Source organism: Heloderma suspectum, chromosome 1, assembly GCF_057233095.1.
Source record: "Heloderma suspectum isolate Gila_16-S chromosome 1, 16-S_ref, whole genome shotgun sequence".
NCBI lineage: Eukaryota > Metazoa > Chordata > Lepidosauria > Squamata > Helodermatidae > Heloderma > Heloderma suspectum.
The window spans coordinates 340,817,062-340,840,083 of record NC_139458.1 but is presented as its reverse complement, the minus strand read 5'-3'; the positions used below and the strand labels follow the sequence as shown (position 1 = coordinate 340,840,083).

Below are 23,022 nucleotides of genomic sequence, written 5' to 3'. Positions count from 1 at the left end.
GCTCGCGACTTCTACTGGGCGCTTGAGGCAGAATGGGCGCGGCCAGAGCCACGCAAGGGAAACGTAGAGGTTTTTTTAGAATTCGCGCACGCGCACACCTCTTTTCTCCACGCGCACGCGGCCACGCCCCCTTCCTTGGGGTCGCGCTTCACACCTTCGCCGCCCCCCCCCCCCACGACTCCTTCAGGCAGGCAGGCTCCGCGAGACCAACAAGCAACAGCTGAGCGGGCGCGAGAGCGCGCGCGCGCTCTGCGGAAGGCCCGCCTTCCTGCTGGGCCGCCACCGGCGCGAGGCGGCGGCGGCTCCGCGCGGGCGAGCGAGCGAGCGCGCGCGGCCCCGCTTCAGTCCCCTCCCTTCACCCCACCCAGTCGCAGGATCGATTCCCGGGGCAGGGCCGGGCTGGTGTAAGATGGAGGGTCTGACGCTGAGCGAGACGGAGCAGCGCTACTATTGCGACCTCTTCTCCTACTGCGACACCGAGAGCACTAAGAAAGTAGCGTCCAACGGACGGGTCCTCGAGCTCTTCCGCGCCGCGCAGCTGCCCAGCGAGGTAGTCATGCAGGTAATCCGCCGCCTCTGCCTCCGCTCTTCCGTCCGCCTCTTGCCTCCACTCGGAGGAAGGCAGGTAACCATGCCCGGGGGAGGGGGAGACCCAGGTGAGCGACCAGCCCCCCTTCTCCCTCCTGCTTCCCTCAGAGGCCGGAGTTTCGTTACAGCTCCCTTCCCTAAGCTGCCACCCGCTCACACAAGCGCGCACCCGGGCCTCTACTGCCAGCGAGGGGATTCCTGCCTCGTGAGGTGTCGTGTTGAGGGGGTTCGCCGTGGTGGAGGGTTGAGGGCCGTCTCTGTGAAACAAGGAGTACAGGAGAAGGGCTGCTCCGGGGGTGCGCGGCGGGGGAGGGTGTCCCATCCGCGGCCATGGAAGGCCCCGACGCCTTTGCCCACACAGTGTTTCCCAGTGGATACGCTGCTGCTTCAAAAAAAAAAACCCCGCAACTCTTACAATCCTTACAACATATAACAGCATCGTAGAGGGGCTTGTGTGCTTTTTCCTTTTCTTTTTTTAATAGCAACTTTTTTTTAATGGCATCAAAAGGAAAGAAATGAGTGGCAGCTAGTTAGCTTGTGAGGTAAAGAGATCAATCCTTACCTGGTTTATTCCCAGGGGGTTTAGAGGCAGTTTGAGCACCACATAAGAATTTTTTAAAACCTAATATAAATCTTGGGAGGAAGCATTGCTCTGACCCTGGCCTGAAAGTATGGAAACAATTTTTGCCTTTGCAAAAGGCAATAGTTTAGCCTAATTACAAATATGATAGCTACCTACTAAGTTAAATTTGTTGTACCAGTGCTCCGAACTACAAGGTACAGTTTCGCAAAAAGGATAAGATTAACTCTTTGGATACCCTGACACTCTGCTGTTGTGAGATTAATTTTAGTACAGCAGTTGAATTTTCTTTTTTCTGGGATTCTATGAATGTTGAACCCTGTTGAGTACCTAAAATAACAGCTTCTCAAATAGCCTGAGCACAACATGGTGCATACTGAAATAAAAGGCAGGTGAACATTGCTTATTATTTTCACTTATGCCACTAACTCCCTTTAGCAACTTGGAATATAGTGCTCAGCTGCAAGTAAACAATAAGATATTGGGATAGTCTATGGTTTCTATAAGTGTGCAGCCGTAGATATGTGACTTGATTATGCTGAAACTGGATTCAAAAGTGTAGTAAACAGTTGTGAGAAACTGACTTTTAAATGTTTTAATTTATCATTATCTTGTAATACGTAACTTCATATACTTTTAATAAATTTTTTAGAAAGGTATAGATTCAAAATGTTAAAGAACACAGGTTAGTATGCAGTGGCAGAGGTCTCATGAGGAGAAACAAAGCCTAGTTTAATGGATAGGGGTGGGAAGTGAGAGCTGAGTTACATTGTTTTAGTACATTGTAAGCCTGCACTGTGTGTTATGAAGTTGTTGCCAAAAACCATGTACAGAACAACAGTGCTAAGACTATCACGTTGGTAGAATTGCACCTTGTATAATATGGACTTGGCCTTCAAGCTTGACATAATTGGAGTTCATCTAAAAGATAAATTCTTTGGCAAACCTCATTCTATTTGACTATGAACACAACTGTTATGTCTAAAGGGACTCTGTCTTCAGTTACAGTTAAATAAGTTTGTGAAATGTTCAACCTTTCTTTCTTTAAGAAATGTGAGTTTATTAGGTACTCAAGTATACTGTGTCTTATCTTCTGTTTGGTAAAGATAAGCCTTTATATTATGAAAACTAGCAGTAACTTCTTGGCTATGTTCATCACTGTTCATTGTAAACATTAGTTTCTCAGTTCTGGGATGATGCATGTCTTTTGTGTTTAAAAAAAAGAAAGAAATCTGAAGCAGTGTGCCAGTTCGCATGATCAAATAATCCATGGGGGGTTTTGTGAGCATGAGTGAGCAAGTCTGCTGGCTCCTGCATGCTCACTTGCTTCTGCTTTCTGAAACAGCCCAGAAACACCTTGTTCCTGGGTTGTTGTGATGTGTGAACCCAGCATTCTGGGTTGTTTAGAGCTAAACAGCGTACAGTTTTAACTGAACAATAAACCATAGGTTGAACTCTGGGAGTTTTAACCCTAAACAACCCAGAATGCCAGCATCACATGTCACAACAACAACCCAGGAATGGGGGCTTTCCTGGGTTGTTTCGGAACGCAGAAGTAGCAAGCAGGTGGGGTGAAGTGCGCTCAATTCCTAGGCATTACGTGTGAACCAGGTAAGTGTCTTTCTAAAGTAGTTGCCACTAAGATCTCAGGTAACATCATCTGCTTGATTATGTTTCCCAGTGATGGTGAGGCTGTTCACCCAAAGTGCTTCAGGCTGCCTTATCACTCCCTAGCCTTAAAAGGTAAAAGTTCTGACAAACACAACTTTTATAATGTCTTAACATACTTCAGGTAAACATTGGTGCATTTTCTTTAGCAGCTATTTGATCGCAGTGTAGCCTGGTGGGAAAGGGTGTTGAAGTAGGAGTCAGAATCACCCTCAATTAACCCACGATGGCTGGGTTCGCATGACATGCTATCACCTTGAAAGGAGGTCACATATTCAAAATGGTGGCTGTATGCACTAGGCTACATTGTTCTAACCAGCCCATACTGTCTTTTAAAAAACAGAAAGGGGGAGTCATAGGATGCTCCCTGTGCCCAGCAACAGGATTGCATCATCTGTAGTAGTAGTCTGAGTCTAACTCTAGCTGTCTGTAATTTGGTGTGTATTCTGTAGATCATCGAGTAGCAGTTACTATAGCTAATGTTCATTCAGTCCACCAATTTTAGCAGCTGCAATTCTACCTTTGTGACCCCAAGTACAAGGATCTGCGTCCTGACTCTTTTGGCTGATTGCTTTAGTGTCTCATGCATTTCTCTACTTCTTGCTCTAAATAGCTAGGGAAGAAATACCAAATGCTGTTTTACCATCTGCTGTTATATGTCTCCGTTTTCTGTTAGGATCCAGCTACAAACAAGGTGAAGTTATCCATTAGAATATAAATGAAGTTACATTGTCAAGACCCAGACTGAGAGGAAAGTGGTGCAACAGCATCAGTAGTAGTGAACATCAGTAGAATTATCCAGGAAAACTCAGCCCATACCTCTTTTCTCAGACTAGTAGGAATGGCTATGCAAAGCAGAAATTATGGAAAGTGGGAGACTACTTGATATGGATGCTTATCATAAAATTCAGTCAGAGAGGTGATAGAAACCTAGTTAGGCTGTTGGTGGTCATGAGGTTGAGCATGTTCTCACAGAACTGAACAGTTGTAAAGCAGCGGTGGGCAACTTGTGGTGCTCCAGATGTTTTAGCCAATGGTGAGAGGAGCTGTAGGCCAAAACATCTGGAGGACCTCAGGTTGCCCAGCCCTGTTATGAAGCCTGCTGTGAATGATATTACTCTAATGATTATAGTGAGGTAATACAACAGCAGATTGTAAAATAGCATTTAGGTTTTTTTTAGTATTTAGTAAGCTATTTGTAACAGGAAGTGTATTGTAAAATGATCACACAAAGGCTGATTTTCAGCAAGCTTTTTTTTTTAAAGAGCTCTGCCTTAAATTCAGTTTTGAAGCACCTTATCTTTGACAGTATTTTTAGAAAATGATGCAATTCATAGAGGTGGAATGTGAGTACATCTGATGCAGGAAGTAGTCTTTTAAAAATTCTGGATCATGTTTAGCTGCTATTCATCGAATTTGAACTTTATGAACCGTGCATAAGTGGCATAGAGGATCCACTTGCAGTTATTGGTATAATATTTCTATAACTATCTCAAGCCACTCTTAATCAAAGCTCAAAAAAACCTCACATATGCTCCTATGATAGAGTAGGAGTGATTGTTAACATGCATGCTTTACACACCTACAAAAGAAACTCAAGCATATGAAAAACCGAGCTGCCTGATGGTGTATTCCCTGAAGCAACTGTCAGTACCTTAACTAATGAATACCATAGATGAAGCATTTTAAACTTAACCTACTTGGTTATTCCTAAAAGGAGTCAACAAGAATTGGAAAGGTTAATATCTTTCAAAGGATAACCATGCCAATTGTTTCTGTAGAAAGCTATGTGGAGACTTTGAATCTATATTTAATGTTTAAAAGGAAGAGGGGCCGACCAAGGGCAAGGTGGATGGATGATATTCCGGAGGTGACGGACTCGACCTTGGGGGAGCTGGGGGTGGCGACGGCCGACAGGAAGCTCTGGCATGGGCTGGTCCATGAAGTCATAAAGAGTCGGAAGCGACTGACCGAATAAACAACAAACAGATAACCACTGCGACAGTGTAGCTTTCAGTCAGTAAATATTGGGGAAGTATAAGCTGTATGGTATTGCTTTGTTAACCTGCCTAATCTAATAAAATATGTTCCTGCCTATTTCCTCCTCCAGTACTATTACAGCTGTACACTAACTTGTACCTCAGTACAGAGTGCTGCAGAGACTAGTGCTAGCACAAAGATAGTTGCTTGTGGATTATTTTAACGTAGTATCATAAGTAACAGAGCAGACATCCTTAAAGCTGGCACGCACAATCTTTTCAGCCCCAAGAGCCACATCAGATGTTTGCTGGGGTGGTGGGGGCTGCTCATGTGCATTTGCACGCACATGCATGCACATTCACATACAAATCTGGCACACCAGTCCTGCACTATAAGTGTCTTGTTTACATTCTAATATTAAAAAACCTTCAGTTATGAACTGAAAACTGGGCAACTTGTGGTTCATTCCCTTGGGGCTAATCTGTCAGGCTGGGGCTTCCTATGCCCCCACTCACTTCCACTCACTCTTACACAGTGACTTCCTCCTACTCACTTACGCATACACTCACTCACAGCTTTCACTCTTCACTTTCTCTTCTGCTGTCGGGAAAAGAAGAACGCTGTAGGAATGGTCTGTATGGTTCTTGCCATAGAAGCCTCATTTCTGCAGCATCCTAGGAAGCAGGCAGGAATCTTCGAGCACTGTATCTTAGGACATTCTAAGAATGAGGCTTCTATGTCAGAAATCATGCAGTTCATTTCTAGAGGGTTTTTTTCCTCTCCTTTTTTTTGGCAATAGGTGCTGGCAGGCTGCCTGCTTTCCAGAGGCCACACTTTTTGCACCACTGCCTTAGAGGTATTATTATGGTCATGGAACCTCTAGAACTTCAATAGTATCGCAAAGCTAGACAGCTTATAGTACAGATACCCGTGGCAACTTGAAGGAGTCCATTTTTTTCCAGTATATCAGATACATTTTACTAAAGGATGATTTGCATGGCTATGCTACACACAATGGCTTTGTGAAGTGTAAATTCACGAAAAATATAGGTTATGCTTTGTGTATATCACAATGCAATAAGAGTACTGTTCTTATGCCTGTGGTATCAAAAATACATCTTCCCATTTACATTATTATATGTCACTAGAACTAGCGCTGAATGTCACTAGTGATGTGTATCATTATGTACACGTTTGATTTTTTTTTGCCACTGTTTTAATATTGTCCCTGGGACACAATTTTGATTATATTGTATTAATCTGTGTATTAGTCAAACATTACATTCATGATCAGTTTGGTGGTAATACAACAAGGTGAGAGGAAAAGAAGTGAACGAGAACATGAACAGTTGTGGGTATACGGTTTAATTTCTATACAGGCCATAAGCAATAACAGAAATGCAAAAAAATGATACATCAAATGATTAAGCATTTGTTACAGTGGGCAAAAGGTAGCCCAACCAACATTTGTTGTCATAACAATCATGGTGGTATTGGTATTGACAATGAGACCAGTGAAATTAAGGAGAAATCACTGCACAGGTATATGGGGACACTCTTTTCCCATGATAAAGTGTAGTTAGGGTAAAATGTTGAATGATTAGACAGAAAACAAATGCATGTGTGATATTCTTCCATAGTGGTTATTTGTAGTTTCTGTTAAATAGGAGGGCAAATGCATGTAGAGTACAGTGAGCTAATTTTCATTGGTTGAAATTTCTCATGAATGGGCATCCTACCGCAATTTTTTGTTAGATGTAGTTTTCTTTGAAATAGTGTATCCTAGAATATGCATTTAGAATTGCCAACCTTCTCCTTTGCAGAGGGATGAACACACTGTGCAATGCAGCATATAAATTATATGCAGGAAAGCTAGTAATGGAAAATACACGCACCCATAAATTGCTTTATTACAGTGTGCAGCCATTGACAAACAACTCAGCCTCACATTGCTGTTACATTAGATCTGATTTTTGTTGCTCTGGTAGAAGTGCTGATATAATACCAAGCTTCATTCCAGATGTAATCTCACATTAGGTGTTTTGATTTGTCACCAGATCATGGAACTTTGTGGTGCAACAAGGCTTGGTTACTTTGGAAGAAGCCAATTCTATATTGCTCTGAAACTAGTTGCAGTGGCTCAATCTGGGCTGCCACTACGAATGGAAAGCTTAAATTCTGGTAAGCCTAGAAATATTGAAATATAATTGGCTGGTTCATTACAAATATAACGATTGTATGAGACCCTTATATTTGCCTTTACCACTGACCTGATTCTTAAAAAACGGTTTTCTAGAACATTTCTGCTATTAAAGGAATCTGTGCCATCTCAGAAGAGCTTTTCTTATGTGACTGGTTTTGTTTTCTTACAACCACAGGCGGCTGTGCTCTGAAGCATGAAAGAGGATAGCCCCAAAGTGGGAAAAGTCATGGCGCCCCAGCTCCTCGGGTTACAAATGTCAAGTTATATTCTATATGTCCTTCGAAAATTAATATATATAAAACTTGTGGTTATATGCTGGAAGTCTTGGGGTTGCCACTCATCTTGAGTGCAAGAAAAAGATAAGACATTTTGAGTTGGATGTCAGCAAAAATGTCTGTGGCTTAGGTTTGTTTTTCACATCTACTTGTTCCAGTTCCTGCAGTCTGTTCATTTAGTGTCTTCCTATAGTGGGAAATAGAAGTGAGACGTTTGAACTGAACCCAGACAAGAATGAGGTAATAATGGCTGGCAGGCTTTATGCCCATTATGTGTGTTCTGGGTGAGGAGAAAAACAAGCATATTTATGATCTTTGGCCACTAAAGTAGATACTTCTCAGGTTCTCTTGGATTTATTAGTGTCTGGAAGCCCAGGTTGTTGCATTTACCAGAAAGAAAGAACTTTGAAACAGATAAAATATTCCAAGGGATATTTGGGTTTATATTGTCCGAATGCCAGCTTCTCAGGCTTTTGAAACACAAAGAAAATTGCATTGGCATATGCAAGCTCTAAATAGGAGGTATTTTGATCCTGGTCATGACACACCCCTTTATATCAAATTCAGACTTGGGCAGTGCCTTTGTAAACTCCTCCTGCCTTTCTAAACTCAAGGATAAGTTACTGTGTCTTACTGTTTAGACACAAATGCAGAAAGCAGAAGCCTGATCCTGATAGAAACTGGCCACTACACATTACATCATTATGCCAGCATTTATGCTGGCTTCCTAGTATCTTCTGAACATCTTAGACTTTGTTTTTGACCCATAAAGCCTCAAATGGTTTGGGCTCAATTTCAAAATGTTGAAAGCTTCTGAGAATTAGATGAGTGGTTGTTTCAGGGACTTTTAAAGAGACAGTTGGTTTTTGGACCATTTTTCATAACCAAGACATTTATTTTCAAAATAAAGCAGAGGTGCTCAGTATTATAATCTTACTGATTGCATAGAACAGCTTTGGGGTACCAAGTATTATTCTCGGGTTGTATACTACCAGCTCTGTTTTGTGGTCATATCTTGTACCAGGTTACGTTTATACCAATCCTAATAAAGATGAATAGATTAAAGAGAAATTTAAAAAGCTGCTGGAGAAGTTGAAAAAATTCTATTGCCTAATAAAAATACCAAACTTGCTTGTGCCTGTTTTTGATCACTGATGTAGAAAGTGCAAGCTGAATTATTCTTCCTCTAACTGAATTATCACAATCTTAATTGTGATTTTCATTACTGTTTCAACATAATATGCAATTATAAAAGGCATATTAAACAAGTGATCTTAACAGTAACTATGAAAAAATCACATTTTAGTTGGTAATCAAAGCATTTTGTAACTTAAGGTTCTTATAATCCTGTGTATCATTATTTTAACAGTCAAAGACCTCCCCCTGCCCAGATTTGTCATGTCAAAGAATGAACAGGAATCCAGGCATTCATCCTTGTATTCTTCAGATGCTGATAACCCATCCTCCTATTCAGGTGCAATTCCTCCCCCACCAGGCAGAATACAAGTTAAAAAAAGCTCTGTGAGCCATGATGTGGTCCAGCAACGTCCAACGACAGATCAACAGGTAATGAAATAGAAAGACTGACACTAAACTAGGTTTTTTGGTATCTTTAATAATTTCCGTACTGTGTGCAAGCTTAACAATGTCTCATCTATTTTATAGTATTACAGAAATTGTGTGCCAAAGAGAATAGAATTGTTTGGCCTTATCTTGGAACATTAAAGTAATTTTATGTATTTACTTCTGATATGTTCTAGGCTGAAAATTATAATTGCTATTAGGTATTTCTGGTTAAACTAGCCCTCTACATTTTGCTGTGTTTCACAGTTACATAAATTGGGAGTATTACCTGTTTTCTTTTTTTGACAGGAATTATGGTCTGTTGCTTCATACCATTGTAGTTAACTTACAACTAAATGTCCTTGAGAGGTCTTGATTAGTGCGTTAGGACTTTGTACATCTACCTTTAGATGCAGTTTGCTATTATCAGAGGCCCTGTTATGTGTCCTACTATCTAGAGAGGCTATTACCGAAGACAGAGCTTCTTCAATAATAGCGCTCCAACTGTGGAGCTTCCTCCTGATGGAGGTGAGATTGGCTCTGTCCTTATAGTGTTTTAGATTGGCGGTAAAGATTGTTCTGTTGCATCGGACTTCTAATTCTGTAGAGTGTTTTGTTACTCTTCGGTTTTAATGTTGCTCTAAGATTTTATTGTATGGGGGTTGTGCTGTTTTGTTCCTTGTATTCTTTGGTTTTATGAGAAGTTTTAATTATATTTTATGGTATATGGCCCCAGGCACCTGGTAGACGGAGGTTGTGCTTTAAAAAATTAATACCATGATGTGCCCATATTCAAGAATGGCTAGGATTTGTCTAGGGCCAAATTTAAAAGTATATTATAAATCAAATTAATACTGCTATGTATTCTTTGCATACATATTTAGACTTCTGAAGTGCATTGGCATATCTTAGCTGTACCTTTGTTTCCGAGAAGCTTGACTGCAAAAGCTTTTGGGCTTCATCTGCATCACTTTTATTTGACACCTGAATCCTAAGCACGTTACTCAAAAGCTAATGTTTAAGACAAGGATAGAGAACCTCTGGCTTGCAGGAAAGGTGAGGTCAAATAAAACCAGTTCAGTGTGTGTCTGTGTATGCATGAATGGGGACCATACTGGCTCTGGGCAAGCAGACCTGAAAGCCTGAGTGACTTCACTTCAGAAGTAATTACTCAGACTATTCTTTAAGAAATAAAAAAAAGCTTTCAATAAATACTTGAAATTTAGTTTCAAATCTATTGAGTGTTGGGGGGGTTGGTAAATAGTGATGGGTGAACTCCCCATAATCAGTCTCCTAAGTGAGGTCTGAAAAATTTAACTCTTTCCCTAAACTGGAAAATAACTTGGTGCATTTGAATCCAATTCCAAACCTATCTTTGAACTTGTCACAGTGTGACAGGATTCAATTCCTATCCCAGTCCTCCAAGAACATCTAGTAACCTTACTTGCCACCCATGTGCCTGCCTCACCATCACCACCCTTCTCCCTGTGCATGTATCTCTGTTGTTCCTGTATGGTTTCATTCCAGATGCAAGGAGCATTGGGTTATGTAGTTTTCCCAGCGTTAGGCCCATGCCAAACCAGCAAAAAAAAGTTAAGGATGTGGAAGGGAGGCTGGAAGTGGCTGGACAAGTGCTGGAGAAGAATCTTTGGGGCTGTAATGCTTGCTTTGCATTGAGGCACAAGTCTACCTGGATTTGTCTTCCAAGTTTTGCTCAAATCCATCAGTGATTTGGCCACATTAATGTTTTGATCGTTCTCTTCTTTCTCACTATTATCCATGGATTGGTCTTAGCTCTTCGTTCTGTCCTGTGTAACTTTTCAGATTGCTGTATATTGCATCTCTTTTCTCATCTTTATATTACAGAGTTTTTTTGTCTGGCATTCTGTGGCTTCTAGAGAGTGGTTAGTGATAGGTAAAGTGCATTTTGCACTGAACAACTAGATAACTATTCCTACTAGCTTGCATATTTAGTGCTGTAAATATTAATGGTTATGTTCATTAATTTACACGCAGCTTCCTATTTTGGTTCAGTTTTATAAATGTAGATACATGAAAGATGATTATGTTTAATTAGCAGTCAGTTGTACATACACAAGGGTGATTACCTTGTCTTTCTTTTGAGTCCTGACAAGCAGTGGAATTGTAAATCACTTGTGTAGGAGCATTGTACCACTACATCAAGCACAAAAAAGAGGATATATCCAAAATGGTGCAGGTTAATATCTATTGGAAAACATATTTAAAGCTAAAGGTTCTTTGGGAATATAATAATTGTTAACCAACAAGTACTATTCTCTAGGCATGTGAATTCTAGTAAGAGTAAGAGACGCAGGATGCACTGTGCTATGTGCGCAAACTTTGGCATAGTAGCAGGACTACCCAGAAGAATGTATTCTTCCCAAGCCTGTGTGGTTTATATGAATAAACCTGCACTTCACAAGCTAAAGTTTTTTACAACTAGCTTACTCTTAAGTGAGTTATTACTCAGTTACTTTAAAAGCATTTTGTCAGGTTATGTCTATTGTATTTCCTAACCTGTATGCAGATTGACGTATCAGATCTTTGGAAACTATGGGCAGTACTAACACTACCGGTCCGCTTAGGCCATTGACATACCCCTAGTGTAAGCAACTTCTGTTAGTATGCCAATGGTGTAAGCTGGTGTGACACGTTTTCCAGGGAGACTCATTGCACCAGCTTACACTATTGGCATACTGCTAGAGGTTGCAATGGTATGTCTGTAGCTCAAGCAGACCAGCTGTGTTGGATACTGCCCTATGTGGACAGCTTCCGATCTTTTTATTCATGTGTGGTGCCTAGTGTATGTTCAATGCTTTTTAAATAATACATGATGCTGACAGCCTTTTTCTTGACAGAAGTGGATCGCTAGCTGTAGCTTTAATTTTTTCCAGTTGTGAAACCATATAAAAACATGTTTTGACAAATAGCTTCCATCTATTTTTACTTGAGCTTATTTGGCTATAATGTAGTACAAGAAGCTTATGTAAATCTACAATCTGTTTAATAAGTGAAAGGAAGACTACTTGTGTACAGTGATCTTAAGCATGTTTAGTCTGAAGTAAATTTCCCTGGTTCAGTGGGATTTGTTCTTAATACAACGATTATAGTAGAAGTTTCTTTAGTTTCTGCAAGCATATTGTATAGAATTCCAGGTGACCTCTGTAGCATGGAGTGCCTTTCACCAGCTATGGTTGCTTCACCAGATGTGACATCTCTGGACAGAGATAGTCTTGCCCTGGTTATCCATGCTCTGGCAACATCCTGCCCAGATTATGCAATGTGTTGTATGTAGGGCTATCTCTGAAAAGAGTTCAGAAGCTTAACTTAGTATGGACTTCAGCAGCCAGAGTTTTGACTGTCATTGTTTGCTCATATCATACCTCACCAGTTTTAGAAGAACATAATTGCACTTTAAAGTCCTAAGCAGCTTAGGATCCAAGTGTTTACTCCTATAACTTGAAGGAGTGTCTCCTCCTGTATCAACCTGCCCAGATACCCTTCTCCAAATATCATTTCCAACTAGAAATCCGCAGTCCTGTTTTTTTTAAAAAAGGAACCATTCAGGAAAAGTTTTTTTCTTATGTTTTTTCTAAGAAAAAAGCTCTGTTTCTAAGCTCTGTTTCTTTGGTTTATGACATATTTTCTTTTAGAATGATGAATACAGTGTTTCAGAAAAGGTGCTATGTTGTTACGTTCACTCTAGGAGAAGGCAGTTTTGTTCTTTGATCACCTTTCAGAAGGCAAATTTGACCTTGCCTGAAACTTTCAAAGTAAAGATAGCCAATTCGGCAGGCAACAGATCAGTGCATCTTCTGTCATGGTGGACTGTGGCTTCAAGTCCATGGCAGGGGCTATCACATACAGACGAAATGCCTGGTTATGCTCTTCGGGTCTTACAAAGGAGGCACACATGCAAATTGAGGATTTTCCCTTTGATGGGAAAGGCTTATTTGATGCTAAGACTCATGGCTTGCTAGACAAATTCCAGAAGCTGCATGATATGGCTCGCAGAACACAACAGCCACTTTTACTCTTGCTCTGGCTGCTGGATCAGGTTTATCAACCCACCAGACATTGCACTTCCTGGGCACTCATTGATCATGCAACCCCCATCACAGAGATCGAGGCGCTCCTTCACCACCTCTTCCTCCAACTTCAGGGAAAGATCATAGTCTAAGTCATCCAGCAAGTTTGAAACACCGTCTTGAAATGCTCTCACATCCTTCCTCAGCAATCAGCTCTGGTATTTCTTCAATACCTGGCAACACACTACGTTCAATACCTGGGTCCTGACCATTGTATGCTGTGGTTACCCCATTGAGTTTACTACTTTTCCATCTACAAATCTTCTTCATCCCACACCTACTTCACCTCCTCTGGAGGCAGAAGTGTTGCTCCTCCTTCAAAAAGGAGCCATCAAGTCTATTCCACCAGGTCAAGAGATTACCAGATTCTATTCAAGGTATTTCACAATTCCCCGCAAAATATGGCGGGGTTTGCCCTTTCTGTGGTTCAGGGATGTAAACTCCTTCATTACCCACAGGAAATTTTGGAGACATAGTGACATTGGAGCACATCTTGCCTCTCCTACAGTGGGACAATTGGTTGGACTGTATAGATTTCAAGGACAAATATTTTCATGTGTTTCGCTACTACAGTTTTCAGTTCCTTTTCAGTTCCAAGTTATACCATTCAGATTGGCCATGGTGCCAAGAGTGTTTACCAAATGCATGGCAGTAGTGGCCACCCATCTCTGCTTGCAAGTGGTCATGATGTTCCCTTATATCAACAGTTGACTGCTGATTGCCACCTCTTCAAGCACACCCATGGCTGTGGTACCATACACCAGACTCTGCATGAGATTGCTGCAGAACTGGTTTATTGCCCAGTGTTCAGAACATATTGGTCCTCTGCACCGTCCTGCTCATGTCTCCCCAAAGCTACTGGAGGCTGCTGCTCCTGCCCGACCTTCACTCTCTAGCCCAGTGGAGCATTTGGCTCCCAGACCTCCTATGGCACAAAAGGTGGAGGATATGCCCATCTCAGACATGCTGTAAGATAGCCTTCCCAACCTGGTGCCCTCCAGAAGTTTTGGACTTCAACTCTCATCTTCCAGAGCCAGGATGGGTAATCATAGAATCATAGAATGTTCAGGAATAGTGGGAATTGTAGTCCAAAATATCTGGAGGGCACCAGGTTTGGGAAGGCTTCTGCAGGATCTATTGCGAGTACTGGAGGCCACTAGGAAGCCCTCCACTTGCTGATCCTATGAGGCTAAATGGACCTGTTTTTAATCCATCACTAATGGTTCCACTGACTTAGTTCACTGCCTGTTGCAGTATATATTTCCCTTGCCCTTGAAGTTGGAAGGCCTCTGTGGTTTGTCTGTAAAATTTCAGCCTCAGGAAGCAGCCACCACTGTTCTTTCTATGCTAGCTATGAGAGGACAGCAGAAGGGATTGGAATCCAGTCCCCCTCTCGAGGACATAGGAGTGTCTACAGCCTTGTGAGGGAGAATCCGAAAAATCCTTTGGTCCATGACACACTCTCCCAGAGATCATAGGATTGCCCTGTCCATGTGGTTTAAATGTTATATTCCAATGAATTCAAAGCTTTACTTGGAAAGTGTACTATTTTGGAACAGTTAGAAATATTCTAAGAGAACTCAATAGCATATGCTTCCTTACATTGTTAAAAAAAATTAAGGAAAAGAATGCACTGAAACCTGTTAGAATGGCCATTTATGTTGGTTATATCCATGCATGCATGATTCCTAGGGATAGTCACTTGAAAACAATTGTATTTAAAGTTAATTACAACTTTGAAACTGCCTAATTCAGCTAGTATTGTACCTATTCATTATGTTAATAATTAACTTGATGAAATAATGCACTTTATGTTTAGGAATACAAAATAGAACTTGAAAAATATAGTCCACATCACTGGTTAGATACCTTTAAAGATCAAATTAAATTACCTGAATTCTAGTGCACACTTGCTACTTAGAAATGAACCTGACTAGAAGACGCATTTGGGGTGTGTTAGGATATTTTTAGAAATATGATCTTTTTGCTGTAGAATTTTATTGTTTTAAACTGTTCTATTATACACTGTACATTGCCCAGAGTGGCTGGGTGACCTGCCAGATGGGCGATTAATAAATTTAATAAAATAATAAAATAAACCTGTGAAGTGTAACTCTTTACATTGACATTAGATCTGATGTTAAAGCCTGTCAGTTTTTGCTGTCCTTCAGTTTTTGGATTTGGCACTAAATATAGGGCACAGTCTTTTCACTAAAAAGCAAAAGTGTCTGGTTCATTGTTTGCCTTTGAACATGATTGCTAGATTATAGTATTATGCAATTTGTCATTGTTATTTATTTTATTTATTAATTAAATTTATTAATCGCCCATCTGGCTGGTCACCCAGCCATTCTGGGCATTGTACAACATATAATAAAACAGTTTAAAACAATAAAATTCTATAATAATAACATTTTCTAAAATACCGTAACCCACCCCAAATGCCTGCCTGAACAACCACGTTTTTAATGCACAGCCTCATCATTAAAGAGGGGGCATGATGAAGTTCCTTAGGGAGGGAGTCCCACAGAGTGGGGGCCACCACAGAAAAGGCCCTCTCCTTTGTCCCCACCAGTCTAGCTGTCCTGGCTGATAGGACAGAGAAAAGGCCATCCGAGGCTGATCTTGTTAAGATTAATATTAATCTTGTTAATTAATTTAATTGTTAGATTAATATTAGCTTTTAAACTGTTTTTCTTTGACAGAACAGGTACTGTAGAGATTAAGAACATAACCTATTTTAAAGTTATGCATCCAAATGCAAAATGTTTCTGCTAGTATAACTATGATGGCAATGCCATTATAACATCATCCATTCAAAAGCACTTAATAGTTCCATTCAAAGCACATAATGTGCTGCTGCTGTAGATCTTGTAATTGTGTTATGTCTGATCAAACTGGGTTTGATCCAAAGGTTGTGTAAGCAGAAGCCACTCACAAGGTGATTTCTTGTCCCAACCTCACTGCATCCTACTGCCCATCCCAAAAGCCTCTCTGGAGGGTCAAGGTTCTTCGTGAACAGCTTGGACTTCCATGCAGGGGGCTGAAAATTTTGTGGAGGTGCTTTGTGCAAACCAAGCTCTGGCCAGGTTGTGGGTGGCGGGGGCGTGCATGGATTATTGTGCTGCAATGGATGAGAAAGATCCTTGTTTGAGTGTGCTTCTGCTTGTACAGCTTTTTGGATCCAACCCACAGTCTTCAGTAAGTTTTTCAGACACTTAACAAATAATTCTGTGTAGTGTATTCCATTTTTTCATATGGCGAGCTAAGCTTGATTCCATTAAAACCTTCATGAGGTTTTATGACCACTGCTATCACCTTACCACTAGCATACAGCTTTCTTGGAGGTAATTTTTTTAATGGTTCAATCATGGACAAGTATTAATGAACTTTTATCATTAATATGGTTCCTTACATATAAGCTTTTGACCAGGACCTGTTAATTTAATGCCTTGTTTTTGCCTCATAATAGGAAACTTAGACATACATAATAATAATAAATAAAATGATATCATTTTGGAGATATGATGAGTGGAAGATGGAACAGTGAATTATGCAAAAGAACTTACATCTTGTGAGATCTGGGTTCTAATAATATACCACAAGTGAAAATATGTGGCATAGTTTAACATGGCTAAATTAGAAGAACTGGATACTCATACTGTATCTTTAATTTTTCAAGATTCATCAAAATGCATGAAACAGTTCTAATAAATCCAGTGTTTTTTTACTATTTATATTGCAATTCCTCTATTAATACCATACCTGTTCAAAAATGTTGAAATTCTTCTTAAGTATAATGGTTTTTAGAAAACTGTTCTAGTTGCATGGTGTAAATTTTTTAAAAGTTCCTTTGTTTTATTAGGAGTCCACATCTCCAGTTGTTTCACCACAACAGTCCCCACCAACTTCTCCACATACATGGAGGAAGCACAGCCGCCATCCCAGCGGAGGAAATAATGAGCGACCTCTTGCTGGACCTGGGCCTTTTTGGGCTCCCTTTAGTGAAGCACAACCAGGTATAAATGTCTTGTGTTACACTTCAAAGGTCTCCTGAAGTGGATTTCTGCAAAAAAGAGAGATAACTTAATATATGTCAGTGAGGTGTGGGAGGTAGGGTGGTCTCTAGTGAGGTATGGACTTTCATCAGGGCAGGCACAAGTGCCACTCAGGGTTATCCCAGTGTGCACTGAATAAACTCGCAGTGCAAACAGCACCTTCCCTTCATCCTAGTCAAGATAATGCACCCTTGCCTTCTTCCTTGCCTCAGTACAATGTCCCATCCTTTGTTTTGACCTTCATTCTGGCTGTTCTTTATCATATGATTTCTCTCTTTGGGACCACATGGCTCTGACCCTCCAGTATCCCTTTGACTTTTTTTTTTTTGGTACCTTTAGTGGTTCAGTTTCACGCAGCTTTTTTTGTGGTCATTTGTGCACTTGAGGAAGCCCAAACTTACTTTCTTGTGATTGGGGGATTCTGTAGTGGCAGCTTGCAGATGCCTAACAAAGGCAAATGAAGCTTCAAATTAAAGCTCTAAACAGTGAATTCCATAGAAGAAATGAAGTCCTTGAATTTATTGCAGGCTAACACTTGGCATCTAACTGCATTATTTTCAGTTATTTTTATAGCATCCTATATAAACAGAATGTGGTTTGGGGAATAGCAGGAAGAGAATGGGAGAACAAACGTGTTAAAATAGGGGTGCCTTTCCCTAAAGCAGGGGTGGATAACTTTGGTGAGCTTGGGGGCTGCATTCTCCCCTCCTGGAACCCACTGCATGTCCTACCCGTCCTCTGCTCCAGAAGTGGCTTGCGTGCTCACTGGAAGAGGCTGCGCAGTCAGATGCCCAGCAGTTCTCCACATCTTCCCATGTGCCCCGTTTCCCAGCAAAATCATGCTCCCCACAGGCCACCAAACAGTTGTTTGGTGGGCTGGGAGGAGTGCAGTCCTGCTGGGAATCCAGTGGTGCAGTAGCAGCCACTACTCAGGAGGGGCTACACAAAAAACCAGTGGAAGCCCGCTTGCAGGCTGCATGTTGTCCAACCCTTCTCTAAACAAAACCTATTTAGAGAAACAAACACTATCATAATAAAATGAACAACCTATGTAGTGATTTCAAAAATGGTAGATTTAAAGAAGTAGATAGCTAAGTGTTCCAGACGTTAGAAAATGTATTTCAAGGGATACATTCGGAAATTGGAATTATTCCAAGAAAAGATTTCTATTGAATATTATGTGATGCTGGACAATGTCAGGAAATATAGAGCTACAGCCAGGGAACACAGATTGACTGACATCTAGCCTGGTGAGCCATCTGCGATATGGATTCAAGACTGAGTCCCCTCCAGGCCCAGCAGGAAACAGGAATGCCAAACATAACTATCCAGATAGTAGGCAGACAGTACATTCTGCACTAAAAAGAAATTTGCAACCTGTATAAATTATGTACATTGAACAAACAAGTTTTCTATGTGCATAATTTATTCTGATTTTCCTAACCAGAGCAAGGACATTGAAAATTAACACCCAACCTCTGAAAACTATATATTGTCATCGCCTCTTGCACTTTTGAGATTTCAGCAGCTGTTACCAACGCTTTTTCAAGTCTATCTTCTATCAATAAGGGCTAGATTTTTAAATATATATATGGCAATTGAATTCTGCACCTACTACCGCATTCTGTAGTTATTATGTTTTCATAGCATCATGGTAAACACATATCCATGGTATTAAGAGACTTCTGGATTTGCGAAGTCCAGTATAAATATCAGGAGCATGGTCTCGATCCTTTTCTAGTTCCCCCTTCAGACTCCAGCTTTCCTGTTCAGTATCCATCCTCTCCATGCTCCAGTCTTCAGTCTCTGCTTAGTCCCACATTTCTTTCCTCCAGGCATGAGTCTTGGGTGAGGCCACCTAGGGCTCAAGTCTAGTTCTGTTAAAGACATTGATAAACAGCTATTCATCTAGCTATTTTTATTGCTTAGGCCAGGAGTGCACAACCTGTTGCCCAGGCCACGTATATCCCTCCAAGGCTTTAATTGTAGCCCCCCCCATAATTCCCCCCAAATATCCTCCCTCAGCTATCCTGATACAGTTCATTCTTTCCTTGCTGGTAGGATTGCTGGGAGAGAGAGTGCAGAGAAAGTCTAGAACCTATGGAGAGCTGGAGTGACAGCTGTGACTGTGTGGGACTGATAACAGGAGATACAGGCATAAGGGAGTTCTGCCAACCTGTCACAATCCAGAAACAAGAATTTCCACTTGTATCCAGGTTTCCTAAAGGAAGCGCTAAATCCCTGTTGTGCAAGTGGTGGCACCCTCACTTGCAGAACAGCCCACTTGGATACTACCCAAAGTAGCAAACAAAAATGAAGTGCCCATGACTGATAGGTAGAAGTAAGATCTGATATAGTTACTGGGCTGACTAGAGCACTTCATTTTCATGAGGAGAAAATGAAATGCCTATGTTTGTTAGATAAAGTGTAAGTATTCATAGACTGAGAAATGATCAAATCACTTCTTCGTTTACAAGAAACGTTTTCTGAAACTTAGCGGACTGAATCCAGGTTTAGGCTGGTGGAAGCAGACTTCTCTGCCATCTCCTTCCCTATGGCAGACATTTTCCTGTGTTAGTTTAAAGGAAAAAGGGCATTACATCTTTTCCTTCGTCTACCAAAATACAGATTCCAACCTTAGGCAATTATTGTAGAGGGATTAATTTTCCTTTGTACTGAAGTGTTCAATATTTCTTAGTAAAAGAGTCGTAATCTGGTAAAGTCCTAATCTAATTCTTTTTTTTAAAAGCCTGATCCCTATTACAATCTGTTGTCTAAGTGCAAATGATATTGTGTGTAGAGTCCTCCTAAGTATCAATGTAAGAATGCTAAACTTTCACTTGTGGTACAGAAAAATTAAGAACCCAAATCTCTGTCTTTGTATATGCTAGTAGTGGCCTTCCTTTTTGGCAAGTTTGCCAGAAGTCCAAAACACTATACAATACTACTTCAGTGTGGTTCTAGTCTACTGAACTAAGACACAGGCAACAGTGTAGTACTGAAGAAGCTGCAGGTCTAGTCAGGCCTATGGGGTATCCAGCTCTAATTCAGAGGTGCCAGAAACAGAACTAGTTGCATAGTTTCTGGTCTTGGAATTTCTGAAGGAAGTAATGACAAGTTTATATGCTTAGGAAAAGTTTTTCAAGGCAGACGTCTCTTGAATAGGTGGTGTGGTAACCTTGAAACTGAACTATGCTCTGATTTTCAGGCTCCTGTAATGCTGGTGATCCAATGTGGTCTGGTCATTCACCACCACCGCATCAAGAAAATTGGGTCAGTTTTGCAGATAACACACCAACCAGTACTATTTTAGCCATGCATCCTGCTTCTGTCCAGGTGTGACATTTTATTGGTATTTTTTTAATTTGCTTCATCCCAGTTAATGTCAGTCATTCATATTGTCACTACAGATTCATGCTATGACTCAATGTGAGTGTGCTTAAGATCAGTCTCTGGTCCAGCTTTCTTTACCTAAAACATAATCTCTGTCACAGAATGAATGTCACTGAAAATTCTTAGTCAAGGAAAGTTTTAAAGTTAAAAATCTGCCAGCATTTGCAAAATAGCTTCCAGCTTTTCTTTGTGCTTAGGATTTTTAAAAACTTTCTGCATACTTTTCATAATTTTGTGTTGCTTACATGGATGTTGCCATTTCTGTCTACTTGCTTAAACTTTAAAATATTTTCTTTATAGCTCCACACAACTAGCACCAACCAGAAGGCTACTTCAGTAAATAACGGTTTCCTTTCATAAGAAATAAAACAGAAAATTGTAGGCCATTAACAAATTTAGATAACGCTGAAGAAAAAAACGTTTCATTTCAGGACCAGACAACAGTACGAACTGTAGCATCAGCTACAACAACAAATGAAATTCGTAGGCAGTCGAGTAGTTACGATGATCCTTGGAAAATAACGGATGAACAAAGGCAGTATTACATAAATCAGTTTAAAACCATTCAGCCTGATCTAAATGGATATATCCCAGGTGAGTTCTTTAAAAACTCAAGTTACAGTAGGTATGATAGGCACTCATTTCAGTTTTCTACTATTAAAGTCATTAGGTTGATTCTTAAAGATTCCATGAGGGGAGCTCTGTTCACAGAAAGGGTGCTTCTGGCCTTCGCTATCCTGGTACCCTCCAGATGTGTTGGACTGCAACTCTGATAATTCCCAGCCAGCATGGGAAGGCTGCACTGACAGAAGTGGGGAGGCAATTTTTGGTGATTCCCTTTCTTCCCTGCAGCCCTCTGTACCCTCAAAAATCTGTTACAGAGGACCATCTGTAATAGTGTAGAAGGCTTCAGAGGGAAGGAATTAAAATTGCCATCCCTGTTCTGATAGCAGTAACCTCTGCTCAATCAAAGGCCCTTCTGTGAATGGAAGAAATCCTTCTGTTAATGGAAGGGCACTACGCTCCAACCCAGTATTTTTGTGGACTTCTATGTAAATTTAGCATTTTGCGATGAGTACTGCGGTGACATTTTTGGACACAGTATAACTCTAGAGAAATGTTAATGAATTTTAGCATCCAGTCTCCTATATATTAAAAAAAAACACTATTTGTTAAGTATTTATGCAATACATTTTTAAGAGCCTTAAGATTATAATTCTAGAATCAAAGTTAAACATTATTGTTTTAATATTTTCAGGATCTGCAGCTAAAGAATTTTTTACAAAATCAAAACTTCCTATTCTTGAACTTTCGCACATTTGGTAAGTGTGAAGTATAACTAGGTTGGGGTAGTTACTTTAAGTGTTGCAGGTTTTTGGTAATGCAGCTAACCTTAGCAGTTAAAGTACCTTTTATCATTTGCATTAAAACATTTAACTGAAATGTCAGTGTAATTTTGGAGCTTAATCTTTTTCCCATATAAGTCAAACTTCCCTGTGACCTAACTTTGAGCAGAAATCTGCTTAAAGTCAAGCATCAGAACTAGTACTTTCATGTTAAAATTGCATGAAGTAGGGCAATTTTGCTTGTGCATGTTTCATTTTAGTAACCAGTGGGCAGAATCCGATGGGGCACTTTTGCCCCACAGATTTCTCTTCTGCCCTTCCAATTCCATTGTATAAATGCTGGGTCCTGCTTGCACAGTGGAATTGGGCAGACCCACCGCTTGCGGAAGGGTATCGGCAGGGCAGAAAGGAATCAGTGGGGGAGTAATCGCCCCATTGGATTCTGCCCAGTGTTTGGGAGAAATTTATGATAAAGCCCCTGCAGCTACTGAAACACACCTTGTTTTTTGTTTAGTATTAGCATACTTTACAATTGTATGTATAAATGCACTGGATTAGATCCAATCAGTGGCACAAATTAACCATGACTTAAGTCCCATTATTTTCAATGAGAACTAAATGAAACTAATTTAGTCTAGATCCAACCCATTGTCCAAAAGAGGTTTCACCACTTTCATCATTCTCAAACAGGATTTTAAAAATGAAAACAAAGCTATTCAGTCAGTGTAATTATCTAGGCTGTACATAGTACTAATTTAGCGCATTGAAAAAGAAACTTCTCCACAGTGCTGATCATATTTTCTTGATCTAGCTGCAGCTCCTTGTGTATATGCTGGCATGTACTACATACTGTGCCCAAATGTACACCAGCTTCTTCATTCTCTTTTACTGAGGAGATAGCTTCACATATGTGAAAGAATGTACAATTGAAGCTGTCGCCTCCATTGAAGTGAGTGAAGAATCCTTATAATGTAGGAACTCTGTGTCAACATCAAAGCAACAGTGGAACTCTGGATTGAGGGAGTTCTCCCTATTAACTTTAGTATAACTTGCTTCTGTGTGATGAGCATAATACAATTACGTTATTAGCAACTAAATTGGCAAATAAATACTATTGAAATCAGTGGAACAAGCATACAAGCGTGCGCTTTGGTTCCATTGACTATGAAGGGACCTGGTCCTGATTTAAGAGGTAAGACAGATGAACAGCAGCCCAATATGTTGTATCTGCTAGACTGTACTACTTGATTGCAAATGTA

General features: G+C 40.5%; 1 protein-coding gene across 17 annotated transcripts in view; it reads left to right on the top strand.

Moving 5' to 3' along the window:
• The first annotated feature begins 385 nt into the window (after positions 1 to 385).
• REPS1 (RALBP1 associated Eps domain containing 1) overlaps positions 386 to 23,022 on the top strand; it is a 62,820-nt gene continuing 40,183 nt past the window's right edge. For 11 of the 17 annotated variants that reach the window (XM_084827673.1, XM_084827682.1, XM_084827684.1 and 8 more), the window contains exons 1-7: positions 386 to 562; positions 6,874 to 6,997; positions 8,664 to 8,860; positions 16,832 to 16,985; positions 20,233 to 20,360; positions 20,849 to 21,011; positions 21,676 to 21,739. In XM_084827673.1, coding sequence (XP_084683799.1) covers positions 410 to 562; positions 6,874 to 6,997; positions 8,664 to 8,860; positions 16,832 to 16,985; positions 20,233 to 20,360; positions 20,849 to 21,011; positions 21,676 to 21,739 — 983 coding nt within the window. In that variant the 5' untranslated portion in view covers positions 386 to 409. Of the gene's footprint in view, positions 563 to 6,873; positions 6,998 to 8,663; positions 8,861 to 9,777; positions 9,914 to 16,831; positions 16,986 to 20,232; positions 20,361 to 20,848; positions 21,012 to 21,675; positions 21,740 to 23,022 lie in introns of those variants that run through there. The other 6 variants (XM_084827686.1, XM_084827687.1, XM_084827683.1 and 3 more) reach the window with 2 other exon arrangements.